Consider the following 19,210-nt stretch of genomic DNA (forward strand, 5'->3'; position numbering starts at 1 on the left):
TTGGACACAGGTGAACGGCTAAATACAGGGTCATGTGATGGAACACAGGTGCTCGGCTCGTTACAGGGTCATGTGATGCACACAGGTGCACGGCTAGTTACAAGATCATGTGATGGACAGACAGGTGCACGGCTCGTTACAAGATCATGTGATGGACAGACAGGTGCACGGCTAGTTACAAGATCATGTGATGGACAGACAGGTGCACGGCTCGTTACAAGATCATGTGATGGACAGACAGGTGAACGGCTAGTTGCAGGGTCATGTGATGGTCACAGGTGCACGGCTCGTTACAGTATGTGTATCAGAGCTGTGTCTTCTAATGATCCCAGCACCTGTGTGTACATCAGAAGACCTTGTAACGAGCCGTGCACCTGTATGTCCATCACATGCTCATGGACATAATTTTATTCACTGGAAATAACAACAAGCAGAGATCTTAAAAACCGCGAGGAATTAGCATGAATACAGAAAATATATTGGAAAATTGTAAAACATTTAATTTGCTGAAACCGGAATATTCCCCTTTAATAAACGAGACCTAAACTACATCTAATTGGAAAATATGCTAATTTTGCTGCGTGATGGAAAAGTCACAAATTTATTGTGCTTCAGTTTGTGATTTTTTTAGCTGTTTCTTACTTCGTAGATGTGGGCCTATATACGGATGTGCAGCTCAGAAGTCTCCTCAGGGCTCTATAACCTGCGTTAGGGGGGATGACAAAATGGGCTATTGTCCAGGGCCCCCATCCACACAGGGGCCCCCTGCTAACCATGCCCGTAGAAGGGCCGCAGCGCACAGGGTCATGGACTCAATTGTATCTACATCCTTAGGTCGTGGATACAATTGACATCTCTGGCAAGGCAAAGAAACTGACGGTTACCCTCCCCGCCATTCAGTGCTGTCTAGTGATGCAGGAAGCGCGATGTCAACTCGCCGTCTGGGTTGTTCCGCTTGAGCAGGCCCAGTTGGAAGAGACTAGGCCTGCACTGCAGGAAAAGAGGACGGTACGGGGACAGGTGCTTGTTTAGGCGTGCAACATTACCTGTATGGGCACTGTGCCGCTATCTACAGGGACACTGTATGTGGCACTATCTACTTGGGTAGTTTGGAGCTATCTACAGGGAGCATTATTACTGTGTGGGGGCAGTTTCTGAGGGGGCACTTTGATTGATTATATTGATTGCCAAATAATCATTATTACCCTCCTCGGCACTGTACATGGCAGATTTGTTTAGAGGGTGCGGTATAGGTGGAGGCGATGGTAAGCAAAGAACCGACATGTCTGTTTGTCAAATTCTGCAGAGCAGGTTGTGGCTGGAAGTAGCAGTCATGTCGGTCTAAGCTGGATGGAGAAGGAAAGGTAATGTGAATGACTCCAATGTGAGAAGACGTCACCTGTGAGTCACTAGATGTAATTGTATTGTAATCACTTAGCTGGTCTGCAGAGCTCCTGTGTAGTACAGAAACCACTAGGAGGTCCCTGTATGGTGATAATATTGGTCTTTGTACAGTGGTTCCTACTCAGTAACAGTATGGGGGTATTATTCAGTCACTATGTGGTCATGATGTGGAGGTATTATTCAGTAACAGTATGGGGAGTATTATTCAGTCACTATGTGGTTATGGTGTGGTGGTATTATTCAGTAACACTATGGGGGTATTATTCAGTCACTATGTGGTTATGGTGTGGAGGTATTATTCAGTCACTATGTGGAGGTATTATTCAGTAACAGTATGGGGGTATTATTCAGTCACTATGTGGATATGGTGTGGTGGTATTATTCAGTCACTATGTGGAGGTATTATTCAGTAACAGTATGGGGGTATTATTCAGTCACTATGTGGATATGGTGTGGCGGTATTATTCAGTAACAGTATGGGGGTATTATTCAGTCACTATGTGGTTATGGTGTGGTGGTATTATTCAGTAACAGTATGGTGGTATTATACAGTCACTATGTGGTTATGGTGTGGTGGTATTATTCAGAAACAGTATGGGGAGTATTATTCAGTCACTATGTGGTTATGGTGTGGTGGTATTATTCAGTAACAGTATGGGGAGTATTATTCAGTCACTATGTGGTTATGGTGTGGTGGTATTATTCAGTAACAGTATGGGGGTATTATTCAGTCACTATGTGGTCATGATGTGGAGGTATTATTCAGTAACAGTATGGGGGTATTATTCAGTCACTATGTGGTTATGGTGTGGTGGTATTATTCAGTAACACTATGGGGGTATTATTCAGTCACTATGTGGTTATGGTGTGGTGGTATTATTCAGTCACTATGTGGAGGTATTATTCAGTAACAGTATGGGGGTATTATTCAGTCACTATGTGGAGGTATTATTCAGTAACAGTATGGGGGTATTATTCAGTCACTATGTGGTTATGGTGTGGTGGTATTATTCAGTAACAGTATGGGGGTATTATTCAGTCACTATGTGGTCATGGTGTGGTGGTATTATTCAGTAACACTATGGGGGTATTATTCAGTCACTATGTGGTTATGGTGTGGTGGTATTATTCAGTCACTATGTGGAGGTATTATTCAGTAACAGTATGGGGGTATTATTCAGTCACTGTGGTTATGGTGTGGAGGTATTATTCAGTAACAGTATGGGGGTATTATTCAGTCACTATGTGGTCATGGTGTGGTGGTATTATTCAGTAACAGTATGGGGGTATTATTCAGTCACTATGTGGATATGGTGTGGTGGTATTATTCAGTCACTATGTGGAGGTATTATTCAGTAACAGTATGGGGGTATTATTCAGTCACTATGTGGAGGTATTATTCAGTAACAGTATGGGGGTATTATTCAGTCACTATGTGGATATGGTGTGGCGGTATTATTCAGTAACAGTATGGGGGTATTATTCAGTCACTATGTGGAGGTATTATTCAGTCACTATGTGGAGGTATTATTCAGTAACAGTATGGTGGTATTCAGTGAACTCCAGACTAGATCCTATAATACATACAGACCCCAGACCTTCTGAACTATTGCAGTCCCCAGACCACCTTAAACAAATACAGACCCCAGAACGAGCACCCTAAATAAATACAGACCCCTAGACCATACACCTTAAATTTAGACCTCGGACCAGACCCCTAAATACAGACTACAGACCAGACCCCCTAAACTAATAGACCCCATAAATATAGACCCTTAAACTAATATACCCCAGACCCCCTAAATACAGACCCCTTAAACTAATAGACCCCACCCCAGACCCCCTAAATACAGACCCCTTAAACGAATCCATTCCCTTATACTTACATAGCAGCTCAGTCTTCTCTCTGGAGTTTTGCTGCTGTACTAGGACCTGAGGTCATGTGACCTGCAGGTCTCTAAACAGTAACAAGAACTGCAGATATAAAGTCATATCATTTGATTATACACAACAGCAGTAGCAGAAAATAACACAACTGGCGCCATTTTCCCCAAAATGTAAACAGTTTTCTTTTTTTTTTTTATTGAACGTCTTTCATCCAGGACAACGTTCTACTTTTATATAGAAAAACCAGAGCCGGCCACAGAAGGAACGCAGCAGACACATGCAGAGTCCACGTCCCAGCGACACGAGGGAAAACAGAATGTTATAGTCATCAAACAAAACGAATGTACATGATGCGCCGCTCCCGGTTCTTGCCATAAAGAAAAGAATTATTAAATAAAATCCATGTGATCCCGCCCACCGCGGCGGACTGGAAAGAGGAGCGCGAGGACAGGACAAAAACATCAGACAAGTCCATAAATTAGTTTAAAAAAAAACAACCAAAAAAACCCCACAAAACCTTCTTTGTCCATAAAGTCCGGGTCACTGAGCAGTGGAGGAAGCCAGAGCGGCCTTATCCTTGCCTGGAACAAGTCTCTTGTGCTTATAAATAGTCCGGGATGGGTATAAGCCACCAGGCAGCTCCAGCACTCAGGGCATCAAAGGCCCCTGCGCTTGACATCCGCTGCCAGCTGAGGGTGGAGCGTGTGCTACAAGTACTCCAGCTCCAGGGCGTGGCGTAAGGCTTCCAGGTCAGCGTGGCAGGAGATCCGCCAGAATGGCATGTTGTGCTGCAGCAGAAAGAGCAAAGGTAAGTAGGCAAAGCAGCGGAGCCTCTCATATCTATGACCCAAAGAGAGAGCAGAACAACGCAACTTTGACTCTCTCCGCAAAACTTTCCGTTTCTTTATCAACAAATGAATTTCACATCAGATATATGCAAATTATTTACATTTTTAAATCAACCAAAGTCCATCGGGTATCCAGGTGGATTCTATCCCATAGATGATGGATCTTGTGCGGAGGCTCCACGAGGAGAGGATTGACATTTTGCAAAGCCAATGTTAAATTTTGGGGGTCCACCTTCTGATGGTTGAGAAAGGGGGCGGACCCCTGAAACGTATCATCGGTGTAGAAAGATGCCAATCCTCTCCTCGTGGAGCCTCCGCACAAGATCCATCATCTATAGGATAGAATCCACCTGGATACCCGATGGACTTTGGTTGATTTAAAAATGTAAATAATTTGCATATATCTGATGTGAAATTCATTTGTTGATAAAGAAACGGATAGTTTTGCGGAGAGAGTCAAAGTTGCATTGTTCTTCTCTCTCTTTGAGCTGCGCGGCCATTGTGAGAGATCGGAAGCATCAGACGCCGCACGCTTTATCCCATGTGTCCACGGTTTTACATTGGGTCATATCATTATTGCGTCAGATCGGTTATGAATCATGAAGACGACATCTGCAGGGAGGATCAGCGGGGGGTATGGGGGAGTCAGCTGACCTCAGGGGATTGGATGATATTAGGGGGAGCCTTTGCTTTTTGTAAAAGTGCAACTAAACTTTCTAAACACTTGACATGTGAGAAGGTTTTGGAAGGTCTTATTTACCCTGTAAATGTTTTTGAAGCTGCTGTTTAGAGGATTTATTGCGTCTCCTTCACAGGGTTTTTTTTTGTTTTTTTACTTTCTGATCTTTTAACCCCTTGAGGACCAAAACATTATTTTTTTTCTTTTTTCTTCTTTGAATTCCAGTAGTTATCATTGTCTTCTCATAGTTGCTGTATGGGGCTTTGTTGTTTGGAGTTGTACTTTATGTAGGTGATATTTGCTACATAAATACATCATTAGTGTTTCATTTTTATTTTGTCAAAACGCAGAAAAAATAAAATTAGTTGCGCTGCCGTTTTTTTTTTGATGGGATAAACCGATCATTATAAATGCTATAAGTTATTGTACAGATTGCTACGGTCGTGACAATACCAAATCTGTGAACTGTTCCTTAATTGGCGGGACAGACCATGGGTTTCTGCCATTGCCACTAAGAATTATAAATTGTGGCCCCTCGTACGGGTTGTACCCCACCTACAGCTATTCAGCCTTTGCCTCCTACCGACACTCCTGCTACTCCTGCAGAGTCTCTACCTTATCTTAGTTTCCCAGCTAAAAGATCCAAATAAAATAAAATTGTCATAAGTCTCCCTGACCTCCAAGGCGGGTGCAAGTGTCATCTTACAAATCCGCCATTGTCCACCTGTCTAATAAGACAAGAGCGTCAGCTCCTCTGTCACCACAAGACTAATGAGCACCTATAACACTTCTCCCACAGGTGTCTCCCCTTACTAAAGGGTGAATCACGGAGAGGCGCTCCTACCGGTCACATATCTGAGAGATGGAGGGTGAGTGTTACCAGGAAGCCATTACCCCCCCTTACCTACGCTGGACTGATTGCTTTGCTGTGCAGTAACTGAGTGGACTCATTGGCCATTTCATCCCCATCTTTTACCATAGTAGGTGTTATAGTGACCCCCTTTACTGCTATGTCTGACCCGAGGGGAGAGCCAGACAACCATCACAGTCCATTATGCCTGCTCTAAATGCAGCACTACATTTTCCTGTGGTTAGTGCCGTGCTCCTGCACCCCCAGCATTGCCTGGACATGGACTGGACCCATTGCCTTTCCAGGACTGTTGGTAACCTCGAGCACATCACCCAGTCCATGATGGGAATGTTGGTTCGGCTTTCTGAACAGCCACTTCTGGACTCTCCGTCCATGTCTTCCTTATGTGACAGGCCGGGTTCACACGCCTAACTTAGATTTTCCTGGGCTCTTCTGCCCCACGTTCCCCACTGGAAGTGCAGTCCGGTGCCTCCTCTCCACCTAGGGGGACCTTTCCGATTCCGATTTGAATCTGGATGACGAGAAGTCATCCATACAGTATACTTCCGTTGAATTGCTCATTAATGTGGTCTGTGGCACTTTACAGGTCACTGATGCGGTACCTAGTCCTTCGCAAGATTTGGTTTCCTACCTTCAACCTAAACGGTCCCAGAAGGCCTGTCCAGCTCAATCTGGAAACACCCGAACAAGAAGTTCCCTCACTCTCGATTGAATGTTATGAGTCGCTTTCAGGATGGGGTATCTTCCAAGTGGGATAAGTCTCCGGCAGTTTCCCATCTGGCCAATACGACTTTGCCCTTGTTGAATGCAACTTTGTTCAAGGATCCTCTGGATCGCCGCGTAGTGTCCTTTGCCAAGTTCGCTTTTGAGGCTACTGGCTATGCCTTACGTCCTATATGTTCCACCTAAAGGCATGCCCCCGCTCCATTCAGTTTGAGTGGGGGGCAGGCTTCTGCATTTCAAGGATGTCCAGCTCTCACATTTCGGACACGTGGGTTCAGGAAGTGCTAGCCTGGGATACAAAATCAAATTTACCAGTCTACTCAGTCACTCTCCATTTTCGAGCGATCGATTCTCTGAACCATCATAAGGTGCCCCGAACTTTTACGTTTTCGGAGGTTCTACTCTAACCTTCTTGTTGTGCCAAAGGACGGCTCAGTCTGACCTATCCTAGACCTCGAGCGTCTCAACGTGTACGTCAAGGACCGCCATTTTCTAATGGAATTCCTTTGATCAGTCATCGCTTTCATGGAGCTTCATTCCACAGTCTATATCAAGGACACGTATTTGAACGTTCATATTTGTCCGTTTCATCGGCGCTTCCTGCACTTTGCAGCGTGTCCTCACCATTACCAGTTTGTGGCTGTTCCTTTCCGTCTGGCTACAGCATAAAGAGTTTTCGTAAAAATCCTGTCTGTGGTAATGGCTCTCCTTTGGACCAGGGTGTCTTCACCTCGTAGCTGGATGACATCTTGATCCCTCTGGAAACCTTTTGCCCGTTCGGTTGGATTATCAACCGCTTCAAATCTTGCCTGTTCACCTCACAGCATACAGTCTTTCTGGCCGTAGCTTCCGGCACTTCGCGAGAGTGTTCCGTCTCTAGGAAAGGTTGTCTGTCCTTCAGGAAGAGATTAGCTCGTTGTGAACTGCTTAGTCAACCTCTCTCGTCCTTTGCATGGGGGACTTTGGAACCTGGGTGGCCTCGATCGCAGCCATTACCTTTACGCAGCTCCACGCTCACCCTCTTCAACGGGCGCTAGTTTCCCGGTGTAACCGTTCTACGGACTCCTTGGATCAACGGATTCTCCTTTCTCTAGCTGGTGGATTTCCTACCTGGCCATTTCCAACAGTTGCTCCTCCCTTCCTCCTCTCCACGGATGCCAGTCTCGAGGGGTGGGGAGAAACCCTTTGGAACTTTACGGCTCAGGGACTGTGGTCCCCACAGGAATCTGTGGGGATCACGTCCGTGGCTTATATCAATCATCAAGGCAGGACTTGAAGCTCAGCTGTAATGGCCAAGGCCGCAAAGATTCGCACCTGGGTGGGAAAAACTTCACGTTCCCACTCTGCCGGCAGCTCACATTCCAGGGGTTGACAACTAGATCGCAGATTTCCTCAGGTGCAAACAGGTGGATGCAAGGGAGTGGTTTCCCTACCAGGAAGTCTTCGACTAGATTTGATCCAGATGTGGATATGATGGCGTCCAGGTTCATTTGCAAGTTTCCCTGCTTCATCTTCAGAGCCCAGGATCCAGAGGCCTACGCCGTGGACACTCTCATGGCTCGGTGGACCTGCCTCCAAGTCCAATGTCAAGACCTTTCTACAGGGGTTTGATCACGTCTCCTCCTTGTTGTCCTTGGATTCCTTCTTGAGATTTCAACTTAGTTTTGGAGGTTCTGCAATCTGCTTCGTTTGAATCGTTGCGAGAGGTTTCCCTTTGCCTTCTCTCATCGAAGGTTTTTTTCTGGTTGCAGTGACTTCTATGAGAAGGGTCTCTGAACTGGCAGCCTTGTCCAGACGCTCTCCATTGCTGACTCTTCTTCAGGATGAGGCAGTGCTCCGTACAGTGCCCTTCATTTTGCCTAAGGTTGTCTCTGCCTTTGATCTGAACGAGGACATCATTTTGCCATCCTTTTGTTCATCTCCTAGTCATCCCGGGGAGCTTCCTCTTCACAACCTGAATCCTGTCCGCGCCTTGGGACATACCTTTCTGTAAATGCTTCCTTCTGGAGGTTGGATTCCTTGTTCGTCCTCCCGTAGGGTCCCAGGCCACTATCGCTCGATGGATTCTGATGGCTATTTACAAGCCCTACTGCGTTTAGGATAAGGTGCCCCCTTCTTGGGTCATGGCCCACTCTGTCAAAGCGGTTGAGGTTTCTTCGGCTGTGCGCAATCAATCTTCTGCTTTTAGGTGTACAAGTCGGCTACCTGGTCTTCCTTGCACACTTTGTCAAGTTCTACCAGGTGCACACCTTTGCTTCTACGAACAATGCCCATGTCTTTCATTCATCTGAAATAGATGACCGTGTTCTGTTCCCACCCCTGGCGACTGCTCTAGGACGTCTCACGTTCTGTGTCCCCTAATGTAACGAACGAGAATACAGGATTTTTTTTAACTGTACAATCCTTTTCTCATCCAGTTCATTGGGGTACACAGCTCCCATCCATTGTATTCTCAAGGTTTCATGTTCATGGTTGTCAGTTTGGGGGATTCTCCTCTAGTGTTTGACCGCTCTTACCTTGTATCTGCTTCTCCTACTGCTTGTGGACTGACTGAATAGCTCAGTGTTTGTGGGCGGGGCATATCCGGTAGGAGGAGCCATTTCTTAGTGGTAATAGCATATACCCACGGTCTGTGTCCCCCAATGAACTGGATGAGGGAAGGATTTTACGGTGAGTACTCAAAAAGTCCTATTATTTTATGTTTTGGGACTAATATTTAATAACTATTTTATTTTTGTCTTTGCAGTTTTTATTTTTAATCCTATAGGGGGATTTTTAATTTTCAATCATTTTACTATAATGTACTGCAACATATATATCTGTACCTTAGTCTGTGTACTAATAATACCCAACAGGAAATATGGTCAGAGCGCCCGGGCGTCCTTCAATGGACCCTTGACTGTCTGCACATACATGTATTGCGATCACACGGGTGACCCCCCCCCCCACTCAGTCTCTTCCCTCTGAATGCCTTCATCGGAATGGATAGCGGCACTCAAAGTGTTAAATAGTGAAGATTTAGAGATTCTGTTGCCCCGCTGCTGATCTTACAGGAACGCTTACTATGCCCAACGATCAGGGCGACGTGTATGCTCATCCTGATGCGTTGTCTTTTTTTTTTCTGCTTTCTCTTCAGATGAACCTAAACTGACACTGTGCAGACACCTGCTCTATGTTTGGAATGAAAGGGGGGGAGGCGGGGCGTTACTGTGCCTCTAAATTTTTTGGTTAGGCTGTAACTTTTCTTACTCCTTTCACTAAAGCAAAGATAATCTGTATCCTGAGAATACAGATACGATCAGAGTCCGTGAGCGTCTTGACTGAGGGCGGACGCAGTAACCGACTCCTCTGAATAAAGCGACTGCTCCTGTCTGGAAATGACTTTGTAGGAAGCGGCTGTTATCAGGGGACACGCGAGTAAAGCAGGGGATTTGCTGGAGGAAATTGCTCTGGAAACTTCTGGAAATGACTATACAGAAAGAACCAGATCATTAAGTTTCAGGCTGCGGTTAAATCTAGCATATGGGGGGGAGGGGGGGTTGTTACCTTTTTGGCTCCTTGCTCCTCCTCCACGCCATCTCCGATTACGACATAAACGGCTTTTCTCCCGAACCTCTGCATTATCCTCTCGAAGCAGCACTCCTTCCCTGCAGACAGACCGCCCATCATATTACAGCAGGAGACCCCGCACATAATGTGACTACTGAGGAACAATCTCCACCCCTCCCCCGGCTCCGTGCTCCGATGCGCCGGGTACTGGGCTGCTCCTCACAGTTGGTACCTACCTGTCTTTGTGGCGCTGTAAATGTTTTCAATAGGAAAGACGGTGCCCAGCCCATAAAGCAGGACTTTGGCAATGGCCGGGATGAGCTGGGTCGTGGTGACCAACACATTCACACAGTTCGGCCTGAAGAGGGAAATGAACAGAGCAATGATCAGACACACATATAATAAGAGACAAGGCATCCTCCTCCATGAGGGCCCCGGATATTAACATGCTGAAGGAAACGTGCGTTTGTTCGCCTTCTTTGTCGTCTCACCTGGAATGTATGAGGTTCAGAGCCTTGAGTGCGTGCGTCAGCCACAGATCAGTCAGCGCCTCCATCTCAGCCCGCAACTGCAGCCACGTCTCTCTCTTAGGAGCCCCGATCATACCTGGCGAGCCAGAAAACCACAACAATCACAATGTCCTGCAGCAAATGAAATAGAAGTGCACACAGCCTGGTACCCCAAAAGGCAGTGTTACTGTCCGGTACCCCAAGTGTCAGTGTCATTATCCTGTACCCCAAGTGTCAGTGTCATTATCCTGTACCCCAAGTGTCAGTGTCATTATCCTGTACCCCAAGTGTCAGTGTAAAATTATTCTGTACCCCAAGTGTCAGTGTATCATTATCCTGTACCCCAAGTGTCAGTGTCATTATCCTGTACCCCAAGTGTCATTATCCTGTACCCCAAGTGTCACTGTAAAATTATTCTGTACCCCAAGTGTCAGTGTATCATTATCCTGTACCCCAAGTGTCAGTGTCATTATCCTGTACCCCAAGTGTCAGTGTCATTATCTTGTGCCCCAAGTGTCATTATCCTGTACCCCAAGTGTCAGTGTCATTATCTTGTGCCCCAAGTGTCATTATCCTGTACCCCAAGTGTCAGTCTCATTATCCTGTACCCCAAGTGTCAGTGTCATTATCCTGTACCCCAAGTGTCAGTGTCATTATCCTGTACCCCAAGTGTCAGTGTAAAATTATTCTGTACCCCAAGTGTCAGTGTATCATTATCCTGTACCCCAAGTGTCAGTGTCATTATCCTGTACCCCAAGTGTCAGTGTCATTATCTTGTGCCCCAAGTGTCATTATCCTGTACCCCAAGTGTCAGTGTCATTATCTTGTGCCCCAAGTGTCATTATCCTGTACCCCAAGTGTCAGTCTCATTATCCTGTACCCCAAGTGTCAGTGTATCATTATCCTGTACCCCAAGTGTCAGTGTCATTATCCTGTACCCCAAGTGTCATTATCCTGTACCCCAAGTGTCACTGTAAAATTATTCTGTACCCCAAGTGTCAGTGTATCATTATCCTGTACCCCAAGTGTCAGTGTCATTATCCTGTACCCCAAGTGTCAGTGTCATTATCTTGTGCCCCAAGTGTCAGTGTCATTATCCTGTACCCCAAGTGTCAGTGTAAAATTATTCTGTACCCCAAGTGTCAGTGTCATTATCCTGTACCCCAAGTGTCATTATCCTGTACCCCAAGTGTCACTGTAAAATTATTCTGTACCCCAAGTGTCAGTGTATCATTATCCTGTACCCCAAGTGTCAGTGTCATTATCCTGTACCCCAAGTGTCAGTGTCATTATCTTGTGCCCCAAGTGTCATTATCCTGTACCCCAAGTGTCAGTCTCATTATCCTGTACCCCAAGTGTCAGTGTATCATTATCCTGTACCCCAAGTGTCAGTGTAAAATTATTCTGTACCCCAAGTGTCAGTGTCATTATCCTGTACCCCAAGTGTCATTATCCTGTACCCCAAGTGTCACTGTAAAATTATTCTGTACCCCAAGTGTCAGTGTATCATTATCCTGTACCCCAAGTGTCAGTGTCATTATCCTGTACCCCAAGTGTCAGTGTCATTATCTTGTGCCCCAAGTGTCATTATCCTGTACCCCAAGTGTCAGTGTCATTATCTTGTGCCCCAAGTGTCATTATCCTGTACCCCAAGTGTCAGTCTCATTATCCTGTACCCCAAGTGTCAGTGTATCATTATCCTGTACCCCAAGTGTCAGTGTCATTATCCTGTACCCCAAGTGTCAGTGTCATTATCCTGTGCCCCAAGTGTCAGCGTATCATTATCCTGTACCCCAAGTGTCAGTGTCATTATCCTGTACCCCAAGTGTCAGTGTCATTATCCTGTACCCCAAGTGTCAGTGTGTCATTATCCTGTACCCCAAGTGTCAGTGTATCATTATCCTGTACCCCAAGTGTCAGTGTATCATTATCCTGTACCCCAAGTGTCAGTGTCATTATCCTGTACCCCAAGTGTCAGTGTCATTATCCTGTACCCCAAGTGTCAGTGTCATTATCTTGTGCCCCAAGTGTCATTATCCTGTACCCCAAGTGTCAGTGTCATTATCTTGTGCCCCAAGTGTCATTATCCTGTACCCCAAGTGTCAGTCTCATTATCCTGTACCCCAAGTGTCAGTGTATCATTATCCTGTACCCCAAGTGTCAGTGTCATTATCCTGTACCCCAAGTGTCAGTGTCATTATCCTGTACCCCAAGTGTCAGTGTATCATTATCCTGTACCCCAAGTGTCAGTGTATCATTATCCTGTACCCCAAGTGTCAGTGTCTCATTATCCTGTACCCCAAGTGTCAGTGTCATTATCCTGTACCCCAAGTGTCAGTGGATCATTATCCTGTACCCCAAGTGTCAGTGTCATTATCCTGTACCCCAAGTGTCAGTGTCATTATCCTGTACCCCAAGTGTCATTATCCTGTACCCCAAGTGTCATTATCCTGTACCCCAAGTGTCAGTGTCATTATCCTGTACCCCAAGTGTCAGTGTCATTATCCTGTACCCCAAGTGTCAGTGTCATTATCCTGTCCCCCCAAGTGTCAGTGTAAAATTATTCTGTACCCCAAGTGTCAGTGTCATTATCCTGTACCCCAAGTGTCAGTGTGTCATTATCCTGTACCCCAAGTGTCAGTGTCATTATCCTGTACCCCAAGTGTCAGTGTCATTATCCTGTACCCCAAGTGTCAGTCTCATTATCCTGTACCCCAAGTGTCAGTGTCATTATCCTGTACCCCAAGTGTCAGTGTCATTATCCTGTACCACAAGTGTCAGTGTCATTATCCTGTACCCCAAGTGTCAGTGTCATTATCCTGTACCACAAGTGTCAGTGTCATTATCCTGTACCCCAAGTATCAGTATGTCATTATCCTGTACCCCAAGTGTCAGTGTATCATTATCCTGTACCCCAAGTGTCAGTGTCATTATCCTGTACCCCAAGTTTCAGTGTCATTATCCTGTACCCCAAGTGTCAGCGTATCATTATCCAGTACCCCAAGTGTCAGTGTATCATTATCCTGTACCCCAAGTGTCAGTGTCATTATCCTGTACCCCAAGTGTCAGTGTATCATTATCCTGTACCCCAAGTGTCAGTGTCCTGTAGTGGGCAGTAGTGGAGAAATGGTTTCTAGTAAGGCTGAATGGATGAAGTTGAGGGGTCGTCCTTTACATAATAATTACATTGAACGAGTTTCTGGAGAATAAATGAATGAGCGCTCGCTGCGGCAACAAATCTGTGAAGCCGTTCCTGCTCGTTATCAATGCGAGAAAAAACAATGACATTTGTGGATGAAAGTAAAGAGTTTAATGAGATCAAAGCTGGAGAGAAACAGTCACGAACTACGCTGCGCCGGGGCAGACGATGCCATAATTAACCCCTCACGCTGCAGAGTTTATATAATGTGTGTGAATGGGAACGAGAGATCTCAGGAGAACGGAAAAGAGGGAAACCGATCTTTTTTGAAGCAGCCGCTCTCCAACTATAATGTGCCAGTTCTAGCAGTGTCGTCCTCTGGTGTGGCGGAAGGGTCTCCGGGCCCCTCAGGTACCAGGGCCTGCAGCAACCTGTGCTCTCATTCCCCAGTATTTATTACACAGGGTAATATATGTCATGGGGGGCACTTCCAGCTGCCGCCTCCCTCCAGGACACCCACCTCCTACGTTGTTCTTGTAGGTGTTGTACATCTCCTTCACTCTTCTGTAGCGAAACGCCAATTTCCTCATCCAGTCGACTCCCCCGTGGACCCCAGATCCCAGACAGAGATTCGCTCCTGCGGCCGAGCTGTGAAAACCATCTGCAGCAAAGTTGTATGTGCTGAGAGGGGAGAAACAGGAGGAGAGAGGGGGTGTCAGTGCGAAAAAACACAACATAATATATGGCAGTAATAGCAGAGGACGATGGCGGCGCCCTCTTCTGTACAATGCCACATAGTGACACTCAGCTCGTCCGCCACGTTGTATAGATCAGGCGTTCTGCACACTTAACTATCAGCCACGGTGGGGGCCACAAGGCTTCTTACCTCAGGTCCTGTCCATTGTCATCTGAGGAGACGTCGTCTATGTGGATCTGATCACATTCCTAGAAGAAGACGACAATCTGAGTATAAAGCACCAGAAACATCAGGGAATCCACAGAAGTGACTAGTGTGCAGTGTATAGCGGGGGATCCAGTGCCCTCATGATGCAGTGTATAGCGGGGGATCCAGTGCCCTCATGATGCAGTGTATAGCGGGGGATCCAGTGCCCTCATGATGCAGTGTATAGCGGGGGATCCAGTGCCCTCATGATGCAGTGTATAGCGGGGGATCCAGTGCCCTCATGATGCAGTGTATAGCGGGGGATCCAGTGCCCTCATGATGCAGTGTATAGCGGGGGATCCAGTGCCCTCATGATGCAGTGTATAGCGGGGGATCCAGTGCCCTCATGATGCAGTGTATAGCGGGGGATCCAGTGCCCTCATGATGCAGGGTAAAGCGGGGGATCCAGTGCCCTCATGATGCAGGGTAAAGCGGGGGATCCAGTGCCCTCATGATGCAGTGTATAGCGGGGGATCCAGTGCCCTCATGATGCAGTGTATAGCGGGGGATCCAGTGCCCTCATGATGCAGGGTATAGCGGGGGATCCAGTGCCCTCATGATGCAGTGTATAGCGGGGGATCCAGTGCCCTCATGATGCAGTGTATAGCGGGGGATCCAGTGCCCTCATGATGCAGTGTATAGCGGAGGATCCAGTGCCCTCATGATGCAGTGTATAGTGGGGGATCCAGTGCCCTCATGATGCAGTGTATAGCGGGGGATCCAGTGCCCTCATGATGTAGTGTATAGCGGGGGATCCAGTGCCCTCATGATGCAGGGTAAAGCGGGGGATCCAGTGCCCTCATGATGCAGTGTATAGCGGGGGATCCAGTGCCCTCATGATGCAGTGTATAGCGGGGGATCCAGTGCCCTCATGATGCAGGGTATAGCGGGGGATCCATTGCCCTCATGATGCAGTGTATAGCGGGGGATCCAGTGCCCTCATGATGCAGGGTATAGCGGGGGATCCAGTGCCCTCATGATGCAGTGTATAGCGGGGGATCCAGTGCCCTCATGATGCAGTGTATAGCGGGGGGGGGATCCAGTGCCCCCATGTTAGGTGTCTGAGCTGTGGCCCCTGAGATCAGCATAATGCACAGTGCGGGGCTCCATCCTCCTGGCTGCACTATGTAGGGGGATAGGTATTTGTGTGGACAAGGATCTGTTTTTCCAATTTTCCGGGTTAAAAAAACACTGATATTTTGGGGAGACGCTGCCTCATAACCGACTGTCTGGCTCCCTCCCGTTACCAAGCTAAACATGACTGCGGTCACACAGGGTGGACGGTCGTCCCTCTGCAGTGTAATGTAGTGGGGAGGGGCAGTAACAAACCGCGACGTCAAGCAAAAATCCTGAGGAGTTGGCAAGAATGACATCAGCAGATGGAGACATAAGACAATGATGAAGGCGCACTCCCATCATCCATCACCGCACCGACATGGAGCTGGAGACAGGGTTTCTGAATGTAAACTATGAATGTTTCCATTCACGGACAGCCAGCAGAGATCTTAATTGGTGAAGTAATAAAACTCTAAAAAGGGGGGAAATTATTAAGACTGGCGTTTTATACGCCATAATTAATCTAAACAACGCTGGAGTAAGATGCGCACACCTCTTATTAAATGACGCACAATTCTCGTCATCCGTGCGCCAGAAAGTCAAATCCAGTCCAGTGTCAAAAACATTTGAGTATCTTTATATGTGTGAACCGTTACCATATGTAGAATGTTTATGTGCAGGGGACCGCCCACTCTCGTTTTCCTATAAAGAGGGTAGCGCCCCCTGGGGGCAGAGACTGTTTGAACACTGACGCTGCGTGTCATGGCCTCCGGCCGGCCTCAGATCCACCAGCGAGAGGGAGTTCATTCATTTGGAACTCAGACAAATGTCCAACGTTAACGGTCAAAGTAAATTCTGCAGCGACACTACAGTAACGAGTAGAATTGCATCCGTTTCTGGCACAGATGACAATAAATGTCGGGCCGTATAAGGCCCCGCCCACATTTGGGCAAATGTTTTAAATGTCAAAATTACGACTTTTGAGCCATTTGCACATTTTTTTTTATGCCAAAAAACTGACAAAAAGAAAAATAAATTCCCCCTAAGTCTGTTAGAAAGCAGTGGATCCGCTTCATGTACTGAGGCCGGGGCGAGCGGTCACCATTACTATGTCAGAGCATCATCGGAGACTGTATTACATGAGAATCTCACCACCAGGTGGCACTGTTTCCCATGTTGTCAGGAAGAACAAAGCTCCGATTGAAGTTTAGTCCCGGTTTTGCTTATTTTCCATCGAGCATCATCGATCCGTGCGTTACATGAAGCGCTTCACTTTCACAGAACAGAATGGCGGTACATTAATCCATTAAATTCTTGCACTGTGCAAAACTGAGCAAAGTAGCCAATCCTGACATAAATGTGTCCTCTGGATGGCGCTGTGGGGAGGAGTGCACACCTGTTCCCCTCCATCATTGAATGTGCCAGTCGTTATTGAATTACGCCCGCTCTCAGTGGTTTGTTTAATGAACATTAACTCCCTGCTGATCCGCTCTTCCCTGCAATCACATTAGATGTGGGAACATGCAGCACTGGTTTACTCCATGCCAGGGTGGCCTACAATGCACCCCGCAAAATATGGTAAAGACCGGAGCCGTGCAGGTGACCCAGATACACATCCCGGCAGGAGGAAGAGGAGACAATGAGCGATTAAACCTCATTCAATGAACACTGGCCCTTTAAGAGAACAACTTTCTTCGTCTCCGGCCGACCTCATGTGTAATTATTTCACCTCACACTTGTTAATTGGCGCGATCCCTCAATCCGCTGGAAATCCTATTTCCACACGTTGTTACAGCCTCAGCCCACACATCTGTGGATCCGCTCTCCGCCTCGTGTGATGCAGGTACTTGGCAGAGGGATATGTCTGCGGGGCAGATGTCTGGATAATGTCGTCTTACAGGAGCTCGCCCCTCTACGTCTTACCACACGGTGGCGCTCACGCCTCACACAGATGTCTCTGGCTGCAGCGGATGATACTGACCTCAGGCTGACTGGTAAGATTGTGGAGTACACGCTGGCACCATGTAACAAAGCTACAGCTCTAAACCAGGCCAAAACTCCTAAAGGGGTAAAGTTTATTTTCTACCAGCGCCCGGGCTGTTCAAGTAGAAAATGTGATTAATATCCAACGGCAAACGACCAATAATGAAACTGTTTGGGGTACAGACCAAATGTCAACAAAGTAGCAAGAGGGTGAATATTATGCGGAATGAAACGTGACTTTTAATTAATAACGAGTATAATAGACCGAAAGGAAACAAATCAGGGTGAAGATTCTGGGAGGTCGTCGCTTCATGGCGTCTCGTGGGCCGCTGATCGTTGCGTTGCGGGGAAGTTGTCAGGCCTGATCTAAAGACTAAGAGGGACAAGGACACGTAACTCATCGGAGACGCGGGTGGAAATACAGACGAGCTGCACACAACCTGGAGCATCAGCGGGGAGAAGTATTCCGTGTAATTGCGCCATAAGGGGAGGCCGCAGCAAAAACTGAAATCAACAGGAGTCTGGAAAATACGGAGCAGCTCTTCCTAGTGGCTCTCACTTCTGGCTAATAGATGGGGGTCCTGATGAGGGAACCCCCTAATAATGCCGATAAGAGGGACTGTGCATAGGGTACAAAGCCTTTAAGTTTGGTCACCGTGAGATATCTGTGGCAGGTAATGGGGGTGAGGAGGATACAGTATAAGGGGAAGTGGACACAGAGTTTTTGGGCACGTTTTTGACGTCGGGAAAACGCGCCAAAAAAAACGGCTGAAAACGCCTCCCATTTATATTAATGGGAGGCGGAAGCGTTTTTCCCCATAAAAACCACTAGTGGGAAAAAAAAGCGCCATGCCCTATCTTCAGGCGTTTACGTCTCTGACCTCCCATTGACATCAATGGGAGGCAGAGAAAGCATTTTCCACGGTGTTATTTGAAATCCAGACGGACTTTTGAGGGCCTAAGAGTCGTCCTGCAGATCTCCACCTGTCATATGTGGCGCACTCTGACGTCACGAGCGGATACATAAGTTGCCACGCTGTGACTGCAGCCCCAGAGCCGACTGTCACTACAGAAGCAGATTGTGCGCTGTCATCATTACAATCTATAGCCAGACCCTCCCCCCGGATTACAGCCGCCTCTCATGTAGAGCGATGACATGGGGCTTGTCCTACACCTGAGTTTTAGGATAGATTTTATAGGGACATAGTAATAAGAATGAACGTGATCACCACCTGGTGTAAATATACAGGGAGGTCACATAGTATATATATATGATTGCTTGACATGGAATGAAGAGGATAGCGGTGTCGATCAGCGTGTCTAGTGATCTCCTGACAAGGAATGAACTCGGAGTGTAATCTCTGTATATGGACCGTGAGTTCATCCCATGTCTACCAAGCACAGGAAACCCCACCGGCATGTGTGTATTATATAGCGGCACATCTTCTGTATTCATGCCACGGATAAGCAGCACCGGGAATATAATACAGATCTGTCTACGGAGTCACTATGACCGGCACAGGATACCTGCTCAGTCCACCTCTATATATTTATTCTTTTTACTATGTCCCTATTGTAGATTGCTTCTATTACCGCTGGGGAGCGATGATTCCACAATG

The 19,210-nt window shown here is 47.0% G+C and overlaps 1 protein-coding gene and 1 long non-coding RNA gene across 6 annotated transcripts in view; one reads left to right on the forward strand and one right to left on the reverse strand.

Moving 5' to 3' along the window:
- LOC142666215 (uncharacterized) overlaps positions 1-19,210 on the forward strand; it is a 93,891-nt gene that overhangs the window by 22,759 nt on the left and 51,922 nt on the right. The window lies entirely within an intron of this gene.
- The window catches only part of EYA2 (EYA transcriptional coactivator and phosphatase 2), a 199,309-nt gene continuing 183,547 nt past the window's right edge, over positions 3,449-19,210 (reverse strand). For all 5 annotated transcript variants that reach the window (XM_075846197.1, XM_075846195.1, XM_075846196.1 and 2 more), the window contains 6 exons: positions 14,496-14,554; positions 14,130-14,290; positions 10,453-10,567; positions 10,198-10,319; positions 9,959-10,059; positions 3,449-4,079 (listed from right to left, as the gene is read on the reverse strand). In XM_075846197.1, the coding sequence (XP_075702312.1) occupies positions 3,999-4,079; positions 9,959-10,059; positions 10,198-10,319; positions 10,453-10,567; positions 14,130-14,290; positions 14,496-14,554 (639 nt within the window). In that variant the 3' untranslated portion in view covers positions 3,449-3,998. The remainder of the gene's footprint in view (positions 4,080-9,958; positions 10,060-10,197; positions 10,320-10,452; positions 10,568-14,129; positions 14,291-14,495; positions 14,555-19,210) is intronic.

The sequence above is a fragment of the Rhinoderma darwinii genome, chromosome 13, assembly GCF_050947455.1.
Source record: "Rhinoderma darwinii isolate aRhiDar2 chromosome 13, aRhiDar2.hap1, whole genome shotgun sequence".
Taxonomy (NCBI): Eukaryota; Metazoa; Chordata; class Amphibia; order Anura; family Rhinodermatidae; genus Rhinoderma; species Rhinoderma darwinii.